The sequence below is a fragment of the Eptesicus fuscus genome, chromosome 4, assembly GCF_027574615.1.
Source record: "Eptesicus fuscus isolate TK198812 chromosome 4, DD_ASM_mEF_20220401, whole genome shotgun sequence".
In the NCBI taxonomy this organism is placed as follows: Eukaryota; Metazoa; Chordata; class Mammalia; order Chiroptera; family Vespertilionidae; genus Eptesicus; species Eptesicus fuscus.
The window spans coordinates 1,470,655-1,493,331 of NC_072476.1; the positions used below are offsets into that span (position 1 = coordinate 1,470,655).

At 38.5% G+C, this 22,677-nt stretch overlaps 1 protein-coding gene across 1 annotated transcript in view; it reads left to right on the forward strand.

The window, feature by feature from the left end:
- LOC103302875 (phospholipid-transporting ATPase ABCA3-like) overlaps positions 1-22,677 on the forward strand; it is a 289,346-nt gene that overhangs the window by 41,706 nt on the left and 224,963 nt on the right. The window contains exons 6-8 of the mRNA XM_054714402.1: positions 2,640-2,899; positions 9,354-9,470; positions 9,759-9,876. Of these exons, the coding sequence (XP_054570377.1) occupies positions 2,640-2,899; positions 9,354-9,470; positions 9,759-9,876 (495 nt within the window). The remainder of the gene's footprint in view (positions 1-2,639; positions 2,900-9,353; positions 9,471-9,758; positions 9,877-22,677) is intronic.

The following is a 22,677-nucleotide window of genomic DNA, read 5'->3' on the forward strand; positions in this document are numbered from 1 at the left end:
AGGTGTTTTCAACAACATGGACTCCAGTCCCTTCACCACAAAAAAGTGACAACTTTCTTTAGGCATTTTCAAGATGTCTCTTTAATAGGATATGACATTTCTTTCTTTTTTTCTTTTTTATCACCTGTGGATTTGTGTGTCTGCTGCTCTGGCCCCAGCAGCCCAGCACCACAGCTGCGGTGCTGGGGCTGGGGGCCACCCCCCATGCGTGTTGCTCTCTCTAATTCTGGGGCCAGGCATGGCTGCCCTGTCTGTTGTTCTCTCAGGCTCTGGGCCCATGCCAGGCCCCTCCTCCTGAGCTGGTTGTGACCGTTACGACATCCCGGCCTAATTTGCACATTACCTCTTTCTATATAGACTAGAGGCCCGTTGCACGATATTCATGCAAGAATAGGCCTCCCTTCCCCTGGCTTCCCTCCTAGGCAAACGGGAGCCACCAAGTCCCTGCTCCCAGCTGGAGCACCGCTCCTGTAGCTCTCTCCACCCCCTCATTCCCCCTCATAGGAGGTGTCCTACCCTGCCTGGCCACTCCACACCTGAATATGCAAATTAACCCTCCATTTTTGTTGGGTTAATTTGCATACTCCTGATTGGCTGTGGGTGTAGTGGAGGTACAGTCAATTTACATGTTTGTCTATTATTAGGTAAGATACTAATAATAGAGAAATATGCAAATTGTCCGGGATGCCGTCACAGTAACAGTAACAACCGAACAGCAGGCTGTGTGGGGTGACTAGGCTGGCAGAGGGGTTAGTGAGGGACAACCAAATGACTGAACATCAGGCTGCATGGAGCGACCAGGCCGCAGCGGGGTTAGTGAGGGACGGACAAATGACTGAACAACAGGCTGCATGGGGTGACCAGGCTGGCAGGGGGGCAGTTGGGGGCGACCAGGCCAGCAGGGGGGCAGTTGGAGGTGACCAAGCCAGGAGGGGGGCAGTTGGGGTCGACCAGGCTGGCAGGGTGGTCAGTAAGGGGCGACTAGGCTGGCGGGGGGGCGTTAGGGGCAATCAGGCAGGCAGGTAGGTGAGCAGTTAGGAGCCAGCAGTCCAGATTGTGAGAGGGATGTCCGGGATCAGGCCTAAACTGGCAGTCGGACATCCTCCGAGGGGTCCTGGATTGGAGAGGGTGCAGGCCTAAACTGGCAGTCGGACATCCTCCGAGGGGTCCTGGATTGGAGAGGGTGCAGACTGGGCTGAGGGGACCCCCCTTTCCCCCCGTGCATGAATTTTGTGCACTGGGCCTCTAGTATAGATATAAAAGCCTCAGCAACCAAACGACTGGTCAACCATTTGCTATGATGTGCACTGACCACCAAGGGGCAGACACTCAACACAGGAGCTGCCCCCTGGTGGCCGGTGTGCTCCCACAGCCAACCTCCCATGGCCAGACAACCTCCTGTGGTCCCTTCTCCTAGCTGGCCGGCCCCAATGGGCCCCAATAGAGACTGGGCAAGATGGCCCTGATCGGCCCTGATCACTGGTCAGGCCAAGGGACCCCCACCCATGCTTGAATTGGTGCACTGGGCCTCTAGTTTACTATAGAAGAAAAAATGATAAGTTGAACTTTATTAAAATTAAGTACTTATGATCATGTGAAAGACTATTAAAAAATTAAAAGGCATCATTCACAGTGGAGAAAATATGACACATGATTTATATTTAAAGCCTATAAATGATTTATATAGATTAATAGAAAGACCAGTTTTTAGATGTCATGGCAAAGCCAAATTTCTATAAAAGTTTTTAAGTGTTTGCTTTTAATTTCTATAGTAAATTTGTCTACCAGTTAGAGAGTATTTGCATACTGTGACAGATCTAAGGCTCACTGAATAGCATTGCCTTAGTGGACATCAGTTCATATAACTCACTCAGCTTGAGTTTCATTTACTTTTTCAAATGTCAATGTACAGAATCAAAGTCTTACCCTGTCCAGTAATTAATACAGTGCTCTTCAGTTGATTGAAATTGCAGAAAGCAGCTCTATAATTATTCGCAATATTTAACTTCTGGGAAGCTGGAAATTAGGATCTTTTTAAAAAATATATTTTATTGACTTTTTTTTTTTACAGAGAGGAAGAGAGAGGGAGAGAGAGTTAGAAACATCGATGAGAGAGAAACATTAATCAGCTGCCTCCTGCGCACCCCCTACTGGGGATGTGCCCGCAACCAAGGTACATGCCCTTGACGGAAATCGAACCTGGGACCCTTGAGTCTGCAGGCCAACGCTCTATCCACTGAGCCAAACAGGTTAGGGCGAATTAGGATCTTTAAAAAAAAAAAAGTGTTATGTATGGGGGAACCATGATAGCTGTGTGTAAATTTTTTTAAAACTCTTTTTTATTGTGGTAAAGTGTACATAATAAAATTTACCATTTAAACCACCTTTAAGTATTTAGATCTGTGGCATTAAGTACATTGTGCAGCCATCACCTCCATACATCTCCAGAACTTTTTTCATCTTTCCAAACTGAAATTTAGTGTGTACTAAATAGGGCTTTGTAAATTTAGACTGGCAAGGGCCTCATCACATCATTAACTTTGTTGTTTATCTTTGACATACTTTTATTGCCTTTTTCTTTGTTCAGCTTAACTATTTATTGTTCTCTTGTACTTAGTAACCCTTGTTTTCTTATTTAGGGTACATCTCTGAAGGGTTCCTGCTTATGCAGCATGCCTTGGATAAGGCCATCATGAAATATCATAACCGCAAGGCCGCACAACAGTTGTTCAAAAATGTTCATGTATTTGTTCAGAGATTTCCATACCCAGCATATTATTATGATTTCTTCTATAGCCTATTTACTGTTTTCGCCCCTTTAGTAATCTTATTTATCTTCATTGTGAATTATCTTACCATCATTCAGTCTGTTGTGTGGGAAAAGGAAAACCGATTAAAGGTAACTCCACTTTCTTGTGACATAGAGCTCTGTGGAAAGTGTTGGATCTTTCAGGCAAATGTTTAAAAAAATTTTTATTGAATTTATTGGGGTGACATTGGTTAATAAAATTATACAGGTTTGGGGTGTACAGTTCTATAATACATCATCTTTATGTTGTATTATGTGCTCATCACCCCAAGTCAAGTCTCCTCCCTTCATCATTTATCCCCCCATTTCCCTCTTTTACCTGTCCCACCCCCTTTCCCTTTGATAATCACCACACTGTTGTCTGTGTCTATGAGGTATTTTTTTTCCTAATCCCTTCACCTTTTTCACCTAGTACCCCTCCCCCGCAACAGCTGTCAGTCTGTTCTCAGTATCTGAGTCAGTTTCTATTTTGTTTGTTATGCTAAGTGAAATAAACCAGTCAGAGAAAGACAAGTACTATATGTGGAATCTAATGAAGAAAATAAACTTTTAGGAAAACTTTTCTGGAAGGTTGGAATATTTCTACCCACTTAGCATTGGTGGGTGGTTATGATTCAGTAGCAGACAAGAAGTGAGCACTTACATCTTCAGGCAATTTCTTAAAACTTTGTCTTTATTTGAATTCTTGGTTTGGTGTTTAGTTTTATTTCTAGAAGACAATTTCACAAGAATATTGCAGATAGAATTTAAATGCCAAATGTTTTAAAATATACCTGGAATAAGGTAAAATACAAATAAATAATTTGGTTTGTGAAATTGTGTCTAGGTGAATTTAGATAAAATTCAACTTCAATAACTGTTTACTAATTTCTGACTTTTGCATTTTTTGATAAGTCTGTGAAATTATCAATGTTAAATTAACACTTTTTCTTTTGGGTCCCCAGAACATGATATACAAACATCAACCATATGGCTTAAAATACTGATTCTCTTTTATTTTAAAATTTCTCATTGAACTATAACATGCATACACCCAGAAAGAGTGTCTAAACTACATGTACTACATGTACATGTCAATCTATTCAGGCTGCTGTAACAAAAATATCAAAAACTAGGTAGCTTATGAATAACAGAAATTTATTTCTTACAGTTCTGGAGGCTAAAAAGTCCAAGGTCAAGGTGCCAACATATTGGTGTCTGGTGAGAACCTACTTCATGTTTCATAAGTAGCACCTTCTCATTGTGTACCCACAAAGTGGAAGAAGCAAGAACAACTCCCAGGCTTCCTTTGTAAAACCAACATCATCTCATTACCTCTCAGAGGCCCCATTAGAGTGCCATCACATTGGAGATTTCATTTTCAACATAGGATGTTGAGGGAACACAAACATTCAAGCTATAGTAGAGTAGTTGAATGGATTTATCATAAAGAAACTATGCCCACTTTATCACGACCCTGCTAAGAAATAAAATACTGCCAACAATAGAAGGCTGCTTGTGTATCCTCAAAACATTTATTATTGGTTAATTTTATCTGTGTTTGAACTTGATATAAATGTAATCGTGCACTATTTTGTGTCTGTGATTCATTCTGCTACATATGTAGCTGTAGTTCATTTATATTTGTTGAGTTTTATAAGTTTTAACATTCCATAGTATGATTATCACTATTTTCCTTTATTGTGTGGAGTTTGGGTATTATTAGTAATGCATCTATGAACATTTTACATATGTAGTTCTTTATTTTTTGCGAAATGTTAGGTTATGCATATTTAGCTTTAGTAGATAACATCAAAGTTTACCAATAAAGCTCTACCAATTTGCACTTCCATTAGCAATATTTGAAAGTTTAGATTTTTCTGTATCTTTACCAACATTTGGCATTGTCAGTGTTTTCTAATTTTCAAAAGTATGGTGAATGTGTTGGCCTGAAAACTTGACCGAGTTTTCACTTTTCATTTGTGTTTCACTCAATGGTTAATTTCTAAGTATTTTATTATTTTTTATGCTATTGTAGATGAAATCATTTCCCTAATTTCCATTTCAGATTGCTCACTGGTACTGCACAGTGTTCATCTGATTTTTGCTTATTGACTTTGTATCCTTTTACTTTGATGAATCATTTATTAATTCTAACTTTTTTGTGTGTGGACTCTTTATGGTTTGCTCCACACAAGATCATACCATCTACCAATACTTTTACTAATTCTTTTACAATTTGGATACCTCTTCTTTCCTAATTGCTCTGACTACAACTTATAAAACTAGGTTGAATAGAAGCATTGAAATCTGGCATCCTTGCCTTTTTCCCAATCTTAGGTGAAAGAGTATGTTAGCTATAGTTTTTTACATATGACCTTTGTTATGTTGAGGAGGATTCCATCTATTCCCAGTTTTTTGAGTGTTTTATCAGTTTTTCAATTTCTGCATCAATTGAGATGACAATGTGTTTTTCCCTAATTTACTGAATGTGGTGCATTATGTTAATTAATTTTGTATGTTGAACCCTCTTACATTCCATGAATAAATTCTACTTGGTCATGCTGCACAATCCTTTTAATATGTGGCCAAATTTGGTTTGCTATTATTTTGTTGAGGGATTTTGCATCAATATTCATAAGACATATTGTTCTGTAGTTTCTTTGCCTGTGTATCTGTCTGACTTGGGTATCACAGTAATACTGGTCTCTTGGAATGAATTAGAATGTGTTCCCTCTTCCTCAGATTTTTGGAAGAGTTTGAGAAGAACTCTTGTTTATTATTCTTGAAATATCGGGTAGCATTCACCAGGTAAGCCTTCTGGTCCAGGGATGTTCGTTGTTGGAAGGTTTTGATTAGTGATTTGATCTCCTTACTAATTATTAATCTGTTCAGATTTTCTGTTTCTTCATAATTTAGTCTGGCAGGTTGTGTGTCTCTGGGAATTTATCCATTTCATCTAAGTTACCCAATTACTTGGCATACAGCCATTTATAGTGTGCTCTAAGATCCTTTTTATTTTTGCAATATTAGAAGTAACATCTCCAATTTCATTTTTTTATTTTAATAATTTGAGTTTTTTTCTTCATTTTAGTTATTTGGCTAAAATCTTGTCAATTCTGTTGGTATTTGTGTTTACTGATTTTCTCTATTTTTTATTATCTATTTTACTTATCTACTTTGAGCTTTATTATTTTCTTCCTTCTTCTAGCTTTGGCTTTAGTTTTCTTTTTTATTTCTCTAAGGTGTAAACTGAGGTAACTGATTTGAGACCTTCCTTTGTTAGTGTAAGCATTTATGTCTGCAAATTTCCCTCTGAGCCCTACTTTAACTGCCTCCTGTAAGTTTGTTGTGTTGTGTTTTTGTTTTGATTTGTTTCAAGGTATTTTCTACTTTCCATTCTGATTTTTTTGACTCATTGGTTATTTAAGATTGTATTGCTTCCAAATATTTGAATGTTTTAGTTTTCTTTTTGTTATTAGTTTCTAGTTTTAATACATTGTCTTTAGAAAAGATACTGTTTATGATTTATCTTCTTAAATGTAGTAAAACTTATTTTGTGGCCTAGCATATTGTCTATCCTGGGGGCATGTAGGAAAAATTCTGTGCACACTTGAGAAAAATCTGTAGTCTGCTGTAATTGGGTAGTGTGTTCTGTATCTGTCAGTAGGTTCAATTGATTTATAGTGTTGTTCAAGTCCTATATTTAAAAAATATATATTTTTATTGATTTCAGAGAGGAAGGAAGAGATAGAAACATCAATGATGAGAGAGAATCATTGACTGACTACCTTCTGCATGCCCCCCACTGAAGTCGAGCCCTCAATCGGGCATGTGCCCTGACCAGGAATTGAACCGAGACCTCCTGATTCATAGATTGACGCTCAACCATTGAGCCATGCCAGCTGGGCGAAGTCCTCTATTTTTAAATTAATCTTCTGTCCAGTTGTTCTCTCCATTATTGAAAGTGATATAGTGAAGTGTCCAGCTATTATTGTAGACCTATTTCTCCCTTAATTCTATAATTTTTTTAAAAATGTGTTTTATTGATTATTAGAGAGAGGGGAAGGGAGAGGGATAGAGCGACAGAAACATTGATGAGAGAAACCGCATGCCCCCTATTGGAGATTGAGCCTGCAACCCAGGCATATACTCTGACCAGGAATAGAACCACTTGGTTCATTGATCAACATTCAACCACTGAAGGCTAATCCTGTAATTTTTTTAAAAATGTATTTTATTGATTTTTTACAGAGAGGAAGAGAGAGGGATAGAGAGTTAGAAACATCGATGAGAGAGAATCATCAATCAGCTGCCTCTTGCACACCCCCTACTGGGGATGTGCCCGCAACCAAGGTACATGCCCTGACCGGAATCGAACCTGGGACCTTTCAGTCCGCAGGCCGACGCTCTATCCACTGAGCCAAACCGGTTTTGGCCTAATCCTGCAATTTTTAATTCTTGTATTTTGGAGCTGTGCTGTTGATGCACACATGTTATAATTATTATACCTTCATGATAAACTCTTTTCAACATACAATGCCTTTCTTTATCTCCTGTAACAGTTTTGATTTAAGTATATTTTATTTATTATTAGTATAGCTACCCTAGCTCTCTTGGTTACCACTTGCATGGAATACCTTTTCCATCTTTTCACTTTGACCCATTTGTGTTTTTGGATCTAAAATGAGACTCAACAATACTCTCAGCTACCTTAACCTAAGTAATGTTTATAAAATACTATACTTGATAATGGCACAATACATATTGTTTTAAAGTGCACTGATAAATTAGATACTTAAAGTTATAGAGATTAGTCCCTTATCAAAGTGGAATTGAATTACAGATTCAATAAATGCAGTACATCTAGGAAAAAGCAAATATTTGAAAGTGGACCATATGTTGTCAAAAAACAAGTCTCAAACTTAAAAGCAATGAAATAATACAAGTACATTTTAAAAATAATAATAGATGGAAAATTAAGACTCAGTAACTATGTTATCTAGCAAAACTCCAGTATTTGTGTAATTAAACAACAAACTTATAATTAATCAATAGCTCAAAGACTATGTTACAAAGAATTAGAAAATATTTCAAACTGAATAATAGTGAAAATACAACTCAAAATTGCTAATATGCAGCTAAATCTGAGCTGTAAGGGAAATTTATAGCTTTCAATGACTATTATTAAAAATGAAGACAGGTAATCAATCATCTAAGCATCTTGTTTAAGAACCTATAGAAAGCCTTTTAAAAGAAGAGGAAAGGAAGGAAGGAAGGAAGGAAGGAAGGAAGGAAGGAAGGAAGGAAGGAAGGAAGGAAAGAAGGAAAGGAGGAAGGAAGGAAAGAAGGGAGAGAAAAAGGAATAAAGTTTGGTTTTATTGAGGTATAATTGACATATAATATTATATTAGTTTTAGGAGTAGAAAAATGATTCCGTATTGTATACATTGTGAAATGATCACCACCGTAAGTCTAATTAACATTCATCACCAGACATGGTTACAAAATTTTTTTGTCATGTCATGAGGATATTTAGGATCTACTCTCTAGCAGCTTTTAAATATATAATACAGCCTGATCAGTGTGGCTCAGTAGTTGAGCATCAGCCCATGAACCAAAAGGTCACTGGTTGGATTCCTGGTCAGGGTACATACCATAGTTGTGGACTTAATCCCCAGTAGGGGGCGTGTAGGAGGCAGTTGATCCATGAAGTTTCTTATCCAAGTTTCTATCTCTATTCCTCTCCCTTCCTCTCTTTAAAATATCAATAAAGACATATTAAAAAAATAACAAATACATATACAAAAACAAATACATATAGTACAGTATTAATCATAGCACTATGCTGTACATTACATTCCCATGACTTACTTATCTTATAATTGGAAATTGTGCCTTTTGATCCTCTTCTCTCATTTTGCCCACCCTTCTTCTCCCACTTTTGGCAGCCACCAGTATGTTTTCTATCTATGAGCTTGTTTTTGTTGTTTCTCTCTCACTCTTTTTTTTAGATTCCATATGTAGTTATCTTTCTTTGACTGACTTATTTCACTTAGCACAATGTCTTCAAAGTCCATCAAAATTGAGTTTTACAGATTCCCTATATTGCCCCAACACATGCATATTATCCTCATCCCCCACCAGGGTGGTCTATTTGTTACAACTGATGAACCTGAATTAACACATCAAAATAATATATAGTCTGAGTTTAAATTAGCGTTCACTCGTGGTGGTGTATATTTCTTTAATGCCTCCTGGAAGAGGATGTAATTAATAGGAAGGAAATATTAATCTAAGTGGCTTATAGTTTTATTTAAGTGTTTTTTATGTCTTAACAATATCTGATTCTGAATAAATCATGTCAGAGCTTATAAGCATCATAGCATTGCCATTCTGTAATCAAGTCACTTGACATTCTGAGCTTTGATTTCTATCTCCATGAACTGGGTATGATGTTACATAACCCATTTTGGTTGTAGTGAAAAGTAAATCAGATTATGTTATGAATGCATTTTATACAAGTACAAATTTTATACATTGGTTTGTGTTAACTTTTCCACAGGAGTACCAGCTCATGATAGGACTCAGCAATTGGATGCTCTGGGCTGCCTATTTCTTCACGTTTCTCACTTTGTATATGGTTATCATCTCTTTGACATGCCTACTTTTCTATGTCAAGGCAAGTGTCTGCAGCTCAACTTTAAGAGGGAAACAGAGACCTGGTGTGGGCCTCTCGCATTTGGGTTGCCAGGGAACGAGTGTGTGCCTGCTTCATCCCGGACAGAGTGCCTTTAAACCTACATGTGTGGAGCTTCTGTAGACAGTGACTGTTTATTCCCCATCTCCCTGAGCTCTGCCATCAGTTTCACCAGGACTGTTAAAATACTTACAGATGTTCCATCTCCATTTTTGTTTTGCTGTGACCACTGAGGGTGTGACTAATCTTGCTTCCTGGTTCTTTTGCTAGATGGAACCTGTGCCGATCATCCAGTACAGTGACCCGTCTCTTGTTTTTGTCTTTTTGCTGTGTTTTGCCATCTCCACAATACTCTTCAGCTTTATGGTCAGCACATTTTTCAATAAAGGTGAGTCTAAATCTCCTCCTGGGAAAGCTTCTCGGTGATTAAATGAGGATCATATTTGGAAGCTCCTTCTGAACTTTAGTTGCAATCTCATTGATAGCCTCTGCTTGCTGAAAAAAACAAGTACAGTATATGAACTTGAAATGATTTGAAAAGGAATGAAGACAGCATTAAAGTTAATGTAGTGTAGCATTCATGTGATAAAGGATAAACATCAAAGTAAGACCATATTTGTGTGTCTTCCTTTAGCTGCTAATTCACGCAGGGCATCTGTTTAAACATTTCTCAGGAAGGGTTGAGATTGAGATGGCTTCCTTGTACTCTGCCACAGAGACTCAGGTCTGCCCAGATCTGGTGATGATACTGTAGTGTGTGGAGGAAGAAAACAAAATTGCTTCACTGAAAGGAAGGGTCCTTGCACTTAATAATATTTTCTTATTGAATGCTATGTATTTGAAATACAGTGTCTGCCCCATGGATCTGATATTGAATATTAATCACATGCTCAAAAATGATTTGACAGACATGCAGAGAGCAATGCAAATTAGTGGAGCATAATGTACACACGAAAAAGGATTAAAATACTCCAACTTTAGATTGAAGCTGAGGTAAACCTAAAAATGCTTGCTGTAGAGGTAGTTTTTAAACATTATTGAAGGATTGGGAGACTGGAATGCAAGTCAAGTCAAATGAGCAAGTATTCATTCATTCATTCATTCATTCATCCCTTCCTTCATGCTGGCATGTTATCTAATATACAAAGGCAAATAAAAATTGTTTCCTTTCATTCTAAAACATATTTTTATTGAAATCAAAGAGGAAGGGAGAGGGAGAGAGAAATAGAAATATCAATGATGAGAATCATTGATCAGCTGCCTCCTACATGGTTCCTACTAGGGATCGAGCCCACAACCGAGGCATGTGCCCTGACCAGGAATCCAACTGTGACCTTCTGGTTCATAGGTCAATGCTCAACCAGTGAGCCATGCCGGCCAGGCTGTTTCCTTGCCCTTTTGAGGGCTCACATGTCAATAGTAGACATGACCAAATAGCTCAGTACATTATCATGAGTATTATTAATTGATTGGTCCTCACAAGGCACAGGATTATACATAAAACCTACAAGCAGCCCCCCACCAAAAAAAGGAACACCCAACCCAGTTGGTAAAGAAGTAATATGTCAAAGTGAGGCTGAATCTTTTACCAAAGAGTAAAATAAGTAGAGAACAAATACTAATGTTTTCTATTTGGAACAACCTAGATATTCTGAGCATTTTGTGTGTCTGCTGGCACATGTGAGTAAGCACTTCACTCTGTACACAATGGGGTTGCTGTGTCACAGTGTTTGTGAATGTCCTAACTGACCCGAGGAAGGAGAGGAACGTTCCTATTGCTCCGCATACTTTCCAAAGTTTAGTGCTGTCCAACTTTCATTTGTGCTGCCCTAGAAATACAAATGTAACCTTATGGCAATTTTAAAACTTATTTTAAAAATTTTATTATTACAGTTGATATTCAACATTATTTTATTTTATTTTCAGGAGTCTAGCATAATGGCTAGACAATCATATACTTTACACAGTGATCCCTTGATATTTCTAGTAACCACCTGTCACCATATGTAGGTCTGACCATATTATTGACTATTGACCATATTATTGACTAAATCCCCTCTACACCCCATGACTGTTTTGTAACTACCAATTTGTACTTCTTAACCCCTTCATCCTTGTTACCCAGACCCCCACCTCCTCTCCTCTCTGGCAACCATCAATTTGTTTTCTTTATGAGTCTGTTTCCATTTTAGTTTTTATGTTGTTGTTTTGTTTTGTTTTTAGATTCAAATGTAATTGAAATTATATGGCATTTGTCTTTCTTAATCTGGCATATTTCACTTAGCATAATCTCTCCAGATCAATCATGCTGTTGAAACTGGTAACATTTCATTATTTTTAATGGTTGAGTAATATCCCATTGTGTATATGTGCCAGCACTTTATCCACTCATCTATTGATGAGCACTTGGGGTTGTTTGATATCTTGGCTATTGTACGTAACACTGCAATGAAAATAGAGCTGCATATGTCTTTTCAAATTAGTTTTTTGGGTTTCTTTGGGTATTTACCCAGAAGTATAATTGCTATATAATAAGGCAGTTCCATTTTTAATTTTCTGAGGAAACTCCATACTGTTCTCCACAGAGGCTGCACTGTCTACATTCCCACCAGCAGTGCAACAGGGTTCCCTTTCTCCACCTCCTCACCAGCACTTGTTTGTTGATTTAGTGATGATAGCCATTCTGACAGATGTGAGGGGTCATCTCATTGTGGTTTTAATTTACATCTCTCTGACTATTAGTGGTGTCGAGCATCTTGTCATATGTCTAGTGGCCACCTGCATGTCCTTTTTGGAGAAGTGTCTGTTCAGGTCCTTTGCCATTTTTTAATTGGAATGTGTGTTTTTTGGCGTTGAGTTGTGTAAGTTCTTTTAAAATTTTGGGGATTAACTCCTTATTAAATGTATCATTCATTACTATGTTCTCCTATTCAGTAAGTTGTCTTTTTGTTTTGTTGATGGTTTCCTTTGCTGTGCAAAATCTTTTAAATTTTATTTTATTTTTTCCATCACCATTTATCCCCTCTATGCCCTCTTCCACACCCCCCTCACCCCCACAATTATCACACTGTTCTCCATGTCCTTGTGTTCTCTCTTTTTTTCTCAATCCTTCTCCCTTTCTCCCCTAGTGCCCTGTCCCCAACCAGGGCTGTCTGCCTGCATTCCATCTGTGAGTCTGTCTCTATTTTGCTTGTTTGTTTGATTCCACATGTGAGTGAGATCATATGGTATTGTCTTTCTCTGACTGGCTTATTTCACTCAACATGATGCTCTGCTGGCCCTTGAAGCATTATCCCATACACCAAACAACAACACACACTTTTTAGCTTGATGTAGTCCAATTTGCTTGTTTTTATTTGTTTCCATTGCCCGAAAAAAACATTGCTACAAGAAATGCCTGAGATTTTATTGCTTATGTTTTCTTCAAAAATTGTTATGGTTTTGTTACAGAAAACTGGAGTCAAACCAAGCAATGCTTAGAGAGATGGAGTTACATTTATTCTTATTCTTATTCTTATTCTTATTCTTATTCTTATTCTTATTCTTATTCTTATTCTTATTCTTATTCTTATTCTTATTCTTATTACACACGGGCCCAGAGGAAAATGTCTCTCAAATTCTGGGCCCCCACATGGAGGAACTTTCCCTATTTATATGTTTTTACCTTCTTTGTCTTCCAAATAAGGTGTGTTTCCGGCCCCCTTTGCAAGTTCTTAAAAAGCCCCTATGTGGTGGGGCCTTGAGACCTCAACCAGAGGCCTGGCCTGGTGCCAGCACTGATAATTTCGTCCGGGGAAGGTTTAATGGCCTCTCTGAAGTGGGAGTAGTCTTATTTTCCTTATTATTTAAGCAAGCAAGCATTTACAGAAGCCAAAATAGCAGGGTTAAAATTTTAAACAGCAGTTTTTATAATAAGATGGATGCTTCAGTTTCAAATCTTGCATTAAGTCTTTAATCCATTTTGAGTTTTTTATGTATGGTGCAGAAGGTAGTCTAGTTTTATTTTTTGGTCAATTATCTATACAATTTTCTTAGTGCCATTTATTGAATAGACCGTCTTTACCCCATTGTATATTTTTGCCTCCTTTGTCTAGTATTAATTGACCATAAAGGTGTGGGCTTATTTCTGGTCTCTCTAGTGTGTTCCATTAGTCTATATGTATGTTTTTATGCCAGCACATGCTGCTTTGATTACTATATCCTGGTAGTATAGTTTGATATCAGATCGCATGATCCCTCCAACTTTGTTCTTCTTTTTCAAGATTGCTGTGGCTATTCAGTGTCTTTAACAGTTCCATATAAATTTTTGAAATACTTTTTTCTAGTTCTGAGAAATAAAACATTGGTATTTTGATAGGAATTGTGTTGAATCTGTAGATTGCTTTAGGTAGTATGGACATTTAAACAATGTTAATATTTCCTATCAATAAGCATGTTACACAGCTCCATTTTTTTTTTTTTTGTATCTTCTTCAATTTCTTTTTTCAATGTTTTATAACTTTCTAAATATAGGACTTTTACCTTCTTGGCTATAATTATTCCTAGGTATTTTATTTTTCTGATGCAATTATAAATGGTATTGTTTATTCTTAGGTTCTCTTTCTGGTAGTTCAATATTGGTGTGTAAAAATGCAACCAACCCTAGCCAGTTTGGCTCGGTGGATAGAGTGTCGACCTGCAGACTGAAGGGTCCCAGGTTCAATTCTGGTCAGGGGCACATGCCCAGGTTGTGGGCATGCAGGAGGCAGCCAATCAACGATTCTCTCTCATCATTGATGTTTCTGTCTCTCCCTCTCCCTTCCTCTCTAAAATCAATAATAAATCCTCTCTAATAAAATAGTAATATGCAAATTAACCATCACTCTGCTACATAAGCCACTCCCACTAGCCAAGCCACGCCACCAGCCAATCAGGGCGAGTATGCAAACTAACCCCAACCAAGATGGCTACCAGAAGGGAGGCTTGGGTTTCCCTGGCAACAGAGGAAGCCAAGCTTTCCACACACACTGGCAGGCCCAGGCCTCCACTCAAGGATACAAAGTTTCAATTATAGAAAATACATCAATCCCAAGAGAAATGGCTGCCAGCTACGGAGCGAGCTGGAGGCTTGGCTCCACTCCAGGCTACAAAGTTTCAATTGTAGAAGGTAAATAAATTCCAGATACCAGGGCCTCTGCTTGGGTTGCCAGGGGAGTGGCTGGCCTGCAAACCACCACAGGCCCCTCTCCCAGGCCTCTCCACGCCCCAAGGGAACTCCACCCTGATCCAGGACACCCTTCAGGGCAAACCAGCTGGTTCCCACCCGTGCACCAGGCCTTTATCCTATCTAATAAAAGAGTAATATGCAGATTGACCATCACTCCAACACACAATATGGCTGCCCTCATGTGGTCAAAGATCCTGCCCCCATGTGGACAAAAGATGGCCACCACAAGATGGCCAGCAGGGGAGGGCAGTTGGGAGGGACCAGGCCTGCAAGAGAAGGCAGTTGAGAGGGACCAGGCCTGCAAGGGAGGGCAGTTGGAGGCTATCAGTCCTGCAGAGGAGGGCAGTTAGGGGTGACCAGGCCAGCAGAGGAGGGAAGTTGGGGGCAAACAGGCTGGCAGGGGGGCAGTTAGACATCAATCAGGCTGGCATGGGAGTGGTTAGGGGGTGATCAGGCTGGCAGGCAGAAGCGGTTAGGGGCAATCAGGAAGGCAGGCAGGCGAGCAGTTGGGAGCCAGCAGTCCTGATTTGTGAAAGGGATGTCTGAACGGCCTGTTTAGGCCCGATCCCAGTCTAAACGGGCAGTCAGACATCCCTCGAGGGGTCCCAGATTGGAGAGGGTGCAAGCTGGGCTGAGGGACACCCCTCCCCCCTGTGCAGGAATTTCATGCACCGGGCCTCTAGTAAATAAACAAAAGTGCAACCAGCCCTGGCTGCTGTTGCCCAGGGGCTAGAGCATTGGCCTGTGCACCAAAGGGTTGCACATAGCTGGGTTGTAGGTTTGATCCCTGGTCCTGGTTGGGGTGTGTGTGAGAGACAACCAACAGATTTGTCTCTCTCACATAAATGTTCCTCCCTCCCTCCCTTTCTCCCTCCCTCTTTCCTTTCCACTTTCTAAAAATCAATGGAAAAAATATCCTTGGGTGAGGATTAATAAAAACAACAACTGAGTGTTCTAGTTTTTGTCTTTAAAAATCTAATAACTACAATATGAATGGTTCTCATAATTTCACCCTTCCTTACAGTAATGCACATACTAAGCTGCCAGCCGGCTGGTTTCTGATATGTGGGGTGACTGTTTACTCATATATCCTTGCCTACAGCACGGGGGGCGGGGGGCGGGGAGGATCACAGGGTCCGAACCAAGAGACCTTGTCATGGCTGTGGCAGCAGACGACACCGACCATCTTCCCTGGGAGCCCTGCTGACTGTGGCTTTGGCCTTTTTTGTGAAGCTCTAGTGGCAGGCTCCCTTAATGCACAGTGAGCTGGCTGGCTTGTGGCATGGTAAAGGCTCTGAATGCACTTCCAGGGCCATACATGGGCTGAATCAAGAGCTGAGCCAGGCCAGGGGGGCAGTTCTAGAGAATCGGGCAGCAATAGATTTGTTGTTGCAGCAAAACCGCGATTGTGAGGAATTTAAAGGAATGTGCTGCTTTAATCTTTGTAAAACAATGAGAAGGGTTTTTTGGAATTGACTTATCCAACCTAATTTCCTGGCTACTCAGCCTGTCTGTCTGGGTTGCAGGAATTCTTTTTAGTGTTTCTCCTGTTTATTTTTTGTATCTGATAGCTTGCTGCTGTATTCAATGTCTTCATCTTTGTAGATCCTGAATTCACTGTATTCCATCCTCAAGAACTACTTTCAAGGCAGATGCAAATGCAGTCCAGCAGAATGAGATTTTTTCACCTAAAACTAATCTCATAGACATGAGATGATAGAAACAGCAGTGGGGAAATGACAGGGGCAGACATAGAATGTTGGGGGCCAGCTAGAATTGTAAGAAATATTAATCCTGCTCTTTTAACTGTGATTGTTTTGTTGATTAAACAAAGCACATTTTAACCTGGCTGGGAACTCATCAGGAAATACAGCCCATTCTCCCCACCTGGGAGCTGCCTATTATCATGGAAAACTTAACAACCTTGTTTCAAAGCCCCCAGCCCTTTGCATATAGCCAGCCCTTCTCAGTAGTTCTCTGATGTGAAAAGGGCAGCACAGACATTTAAACTGATCTAACCTCTTTGCATTTTATAAAATTAAATAAAAATAAGAAGGCAATGCTTGTAGAACGCACAGTGCATATTGGCATGTGCCTCATTAAATTTTGCCTGCTTGCTTCTGTTCAATCGCTTCTTTTGAATGTAGTGATTTTCTCTTGCATTTCTGTCTTCAGTTCTGACTTACCGAATTTCCCAGTCTCAGCACGTCAGGCTTGTCTGACATGGCTGCGGAGGGAGCAGAACGAGGTGCACCCGAGGAGTCCCAGCTGCTCAGTGACCACTGCCCCGTGCAAACTTCCTAATGGCAGAGGAGTATTCCATCGTAAACATTCACACATCACCTTTAGCCAGCCATCTGGGGAAGGCCACCTTAAATAAAGCTTCGGTGTGTTTCCTTTCTCCACATCCTCGCCCGCTCATGTTGTTTGTTGATTTATTGATGATAGCCATTCTGGTGAGTTGATATTTCATTATGGTTTTAACTTGCATCTCTTTGATGATTAGTGATGAAGAGCGTTTTTTTTTTGTTGTTGTTGTTGTTGTTTTATGTCTCCTGGCCTTCTGTATGTCATCTTTGGAGAAGTGTCTATTTAGGTCCTTTGCCCATTTTTTAAATTGGATTGTTTGTCTTCCGGCTGTTGAGTTGTATAAGTTCTTTAAGTATTTTGGAGATTAACCCTTATCAGATGTATCATTGGCAAATATGTTCTAAGCTGAAGTGGGTGTGAGGTCGCTGAAGGAGGAATCCGTGAGGGCAGAGTGGTGAGGGATTATGAATTTATTTGATCATCCACATACCAGGTGACTGAGCCTGGATGGCTCTAGCCCCCAGTGACAGGAGTCAGCAGCTTTAAAGGACTTTTGGTGGGCTTTTTCTGGGCGGAGACTTCTTTATGCAGACCCGGAGGGGAGAGAATGGAATGTGGTCACCACAAGTGAAATGTGGTCTCTGCAAAGGTAATGTTATTAGTGAAATGACCTGAAAAGTCAGTTCCTAGGGTAGGGGTATCAATTCAATTGCTCGATCAAACCTAACAGTGGGTTTTCTTTTCATTTTGTTGAGTGTTTCTTTTGCTGTGCAAAAGCTTTTTAGTTGGGAGTAGTCCTATTGTTTATTATTCCCTTTACTTCTCTTGCCCTAGGAGATATATTGGCAAAAATATTGCTTCGAGAGTTGTCTGAGGTTTTGCTACCTATGTTTTCTTCTAGGATTTTTATGGTTTCATGACTTACATTTAAGTCTTTTATAGGTTTTCAATTTATTCTTGTGTATGGTGAAGTTGGTGGTCTAGTTGCATTTTTTTTTTTGGTATGTATCTGTCCAATTTTCCAAACACCATTTAGTATTGAAGAGACTGTCTTTAGACCATTGTATGCTCTTGTCTTCTTTGTCAAATATTAATTGACCATATAGGCATGGGTTAATTTCTGGTCTTTCTGGTCTGTTCCATTGAACGTAATACTAGAAATTCTAGCCACAGTAATCAAACAAGAAGAATAAAAGAAGGCATTAAAATTGGAAAGGAGGAATTGAAACTGTCATTATTCATACGTGACATGATATTGTACATGGAAAACCCTGAGGACTCCACTGAAAAGTTACTAGAACTAATAATTTGAGTTCATCAGAGTAGGAGGATATAAAATTAATATCCTCCAACAGTGAGTTACAGAAATAGACACTAAGAAAATAATCCCATTTACTATTACAACAAAAATAATAAGGTATTTAGGAATAAATTTAACCAAAGTGGTAATAGACCTGTACTCAGAAAACTATAGGACATTGAAGAAAGAAATTGAGGAAGATACAAATAAGTGGAAGACATACTGGGTTCATGGGTTGGAAGAATTAACATCATTAAAATGTCCATTCTACCCAAAGTAATTTATAGACTCAACAGAGTTCATATTAAAATACCAATAGCATTTTTCACAGAACTAGAACAAATATTCCAAAAGTTTTATATGGAACCAAAAAAAGACCCCAAGTAGCCTCAGCAAGAACAAAGTTGAAGGCATCACAATATCTGATATCAAACTATACTACAAGGCCACTGTAATAAAATAGCCCAGGACTGCGATAAGAACAGACATGTCCCACCTAATAATAGACAAATATGCAAATTGACCATACCTCTAATGTGTGTGTGTGTGTGTGTGCGCACGCGCGTGCCTATATATATGTGTGTGTGTGTGTGTGTGTGTGTGTGTGTATATACATATATATGTACATATGTGTATATATATATATATATATATATATATATATATACACACACACACATATATAGTAAGTCACCATTAGTCCTAAGAAGGTTAGCAATAGTGAAAAGAAAAGTGTGAGAACAATGATAGAGCTTAGGCATGTACTGTATATAAGACAGTTAAAACAAGGAATCATTTGGGGGTTTAATGGAATAAATCAATATTATTTCTAATGGGAAGATGATTACATTTTTTAACAAATCGCTTCTTGAACCACCTTTTGGAATGAATTAAGTTCTAGAACTTAATTGTATATATCTTTTTATTTCACCTTTTATTTATTCTTTGACTCAGTCACTTTTTAGTAGAATTTTATTCAATCTCAACATATTTGTGTATTCTTTCCATTTACCTTTTGTATTTGATTTCTAATTTCAAAGCATTGTCGTCAGAATATGCTTGGTATGATTTCACTGTTCTTAAATGGTTGGGGCTTGTTTCGTGTAACAACATATAGTCCATCCTTGAGAATGTTCCATGTGTACTAGAGAAGAATGTATAATTTGATGTTGTGGGATGAAAGGCTCTGTAAATGTCAAGTATGTGTATTTGGTCTAATGTTTTATTTAGGGCCGATATTTCTTTACTGATTTTATGTTTCGATGATCTACCTATAATTGTCAATGGCATACTTAGGTCCCCAACTGTGATTGTGTTTTGGTCTGTTTCTCCCTTTAATTCTGTTAGTAGTTGTTTTATATCTTTCGTGGCTTCATGACAAGGTGCATAGATATTAAGAAGTGTTATGGCTTCTTGATGTAATATTCCTTTTACCAGTATAAGATCTCCACCTTTCCTCTTGTTACCTTTGAATTTATTTGTCAGATATAAGTATGGCTACGCTTTCTTTTATGTGAATGTTATTTGCTTGAATAATCATTTTTTACACTTTCATTTTGAGTCTGTATTTGTCTTTGTAGCTGAAATGTGTCTCCTGAAGGTAGCAAACCATTGGGTTTGGTTTTGTTTTTATGTAAGTGTCTATTCTGTGCCTTTTTATTGGTGAATTCAGTCCATTTTCGTTTAGGTAAATTGTTGATGTATGAGGATTTCCTAAGAAGCCATTCTATCTTTTGTTTTGGTGTACCTCTGTGCCGCCATCGGTTCTTTTTCTTTGTGTTTCTGACTGCTGTTTTGGTTTGCTGGTATTCCATATATATTTTTTAATAATGTGTCTTGGTTTTTAGGGGTGTGTGTGCGGGGGCGGTTATCATTAGGTTTATGTAAAAGAAAGTTTCAGGTATTCAGTAGTCCTTTTACTTTTGAATGCATCTTATCTCCATCCCCCTTTGTAAAAATCAGGCCTTTGCCCCCTCCTCTTTTTTATATTTTTATTGTTACAGATTTTCCCTTTTTATGCTAAGGTTTTTGGTGAAATTACTCAGACAGTGTGGGGCAAAGTAGTGAGTATGTGAAACACAGGGTTTATTTTGTATTATTATTATTATTTATTATTGTGTTGTTTTCCATACAAACACCTATAACCCTACTTTTACCCTATCCTGTGGTTTGGTGATCTTTCGTTCTTTGTTTCAGGTAAAATGACCTCCATGAGTATTTCCTACAATGAACATCTTCTGGTGGTAAATTCCCTCAGCTTCTGTATGTCTGGAAAAGTACTTATTTCTCCTTTATATGTAAAAGCTAATTTTGCTGGATGTATTATTTTTGGCTGGTAATTTCTATCTTTCAGTAGGTGGAATATTTTTTAAAATCTTTATTGTTGAAAGTATTACAGAGGCCCTCCTCTTCCCCCCATTAACCTCTCCCAGCCAGCTCCCATCCCCCTGCCCCAGGCCCTCACCACCCCATTGTCTGTGTCCATGGGTGATGCATATATGCATATAAGTTCATTGTTTGATCTTTTCCCACACAACCTCCTCTGCCTTGCTCTAAGGTTCAAAAGTCTGTTCATGTTTCTATGTCTCTGGATCTATTTTCAGTCATCAGTTTATTTCATTCATTAGATTACACATATGAGTGAGATCATGTGGTACTTATCGTTCTCTGCCTGGCTTATTTCACTCATTAATGCTCTCCAGGTCCATCCATGCTGTTGCAAATGGTAAAAGTTCCTTCTTTTTTACCGCACGGTAGTAGTATTCCATTGTGTAGATGTACCACAGCTTTCTAATCAGCTGAGGGGCACTTAGACTGTTTCCAAATCTTAGCTGTTGTAAATTGTGCTGCTATGAACATAGGGGTGTTCTGATTGGTGTTTCTAGTTTCTTGGGATATATTCCTAGAAGTGGGATAACTGGGTCAAATGGGAGTTCCATTTTTAGTTTTTTGAGGAAACTCCATATTGTTCTCCACAGTGGCTGCACCAGTCTGCATTCCCACCAGGACTGTACTAGGGTTCCCTTTTCTCTACCACATCTCAACACTTGTCATTTGTTGATGGCAGCCATTGTAACAGGTGTGAGGTGATATTTCATTGTCATTTTGATTTGCATCTCTTGGAATACTAGTGATTTTGAGCATTTTTTCATGTCTTTTGGCCAAACTCTATGTCCTCTTTGGAGAAGTGTCTATTTAGGTCCTTTGCTCCCTATTTAATTGGATTGTTTATCTCCCTTTTGTTAAGTTGTATGAGTTCCCTGTAAATTTGGAGATTAAACCCTTACCTGAGATAACATTGGCAGATATGTTCTCCCATGCAGTGGCTCTTTTATTATTTTGTTGATTGTTTCTTTTGCTGTGTAGAAACTTTTTATTTTAATGTAGTCCCATTTGCTTATTTTCTCCTTAGTTTCCACTGTCCTAGGAAATGCATCAGCAAACATATTGGTACGAGAGATGTCTGAGATTTTGGTGCTTATGGTTTCTTCCAGAACTTTTATGGTTTCATGATTTACATTTAAGTCCTTTATCCATTTTGAGCTTATTCTTGTGTATGGTGTAAGTACTATGTTGAACAGGAATGGTGAAAGTGGGCATCCATGTCTTGTCCCTGTTTTTACTGGAAATGCTTTTAGTTTTTGCCCATTGACTATGATGTTGGCTGTAGCTTTTTCATATATGGCCTTTATTATGTTGAGATATGATCCCTCTATTCCCACTTTGCTGAGAGTTTTTATCAAAAAACGGTGTTGGATTTTGCTGAATGCTTTTTCTGTATCAGTTGATATGATCATGTGGTTTTTGTCTTGCAATCTATTTATGTGCTGTATCACATTTATTGATTTGTGAATATTGTACCTGCCTCGATCCCTGGCTAAATCCCACTTGGTTATGTTGTATGATCTTTTTAATGTATTGGTGGATCTGATTTGTTAAAATTTTGCTAAGGATTTTTGCGTCTATGTTCATCAGGGATATTGGCCTGTAGTTTTCTTTCTTTATCGTGTCTTTATCTGGTTTTTGAATTAGGTAATTCTGGCTTCATTGAAAGGGTTTGGAAGTATTCCTTCCTCTTGAATTTTTTCAAATAGTTTGAGAATAGGTGTTAGTTATTCTTTGAATATTTGGTAAAACTCTTCTGTGAATCTGTCTGGACCAGGGCTTTTGTTCCTCGGAGTTTTTTATTTTATTTTTATTACTGCTTCAATTTCACCAGTAGTTATTGGCATATTCAGGTTTTCTGATTCTTTCTGATTGAGTTCTGGAAGATTGTATTTTTTTTAGGAATATGTCCATTTCATCCAGGTTGTCCCATTTGTTAGAATAAAGTCATTAATAGTATTTTTTTTAAAAACTATCCTTTTGTATTT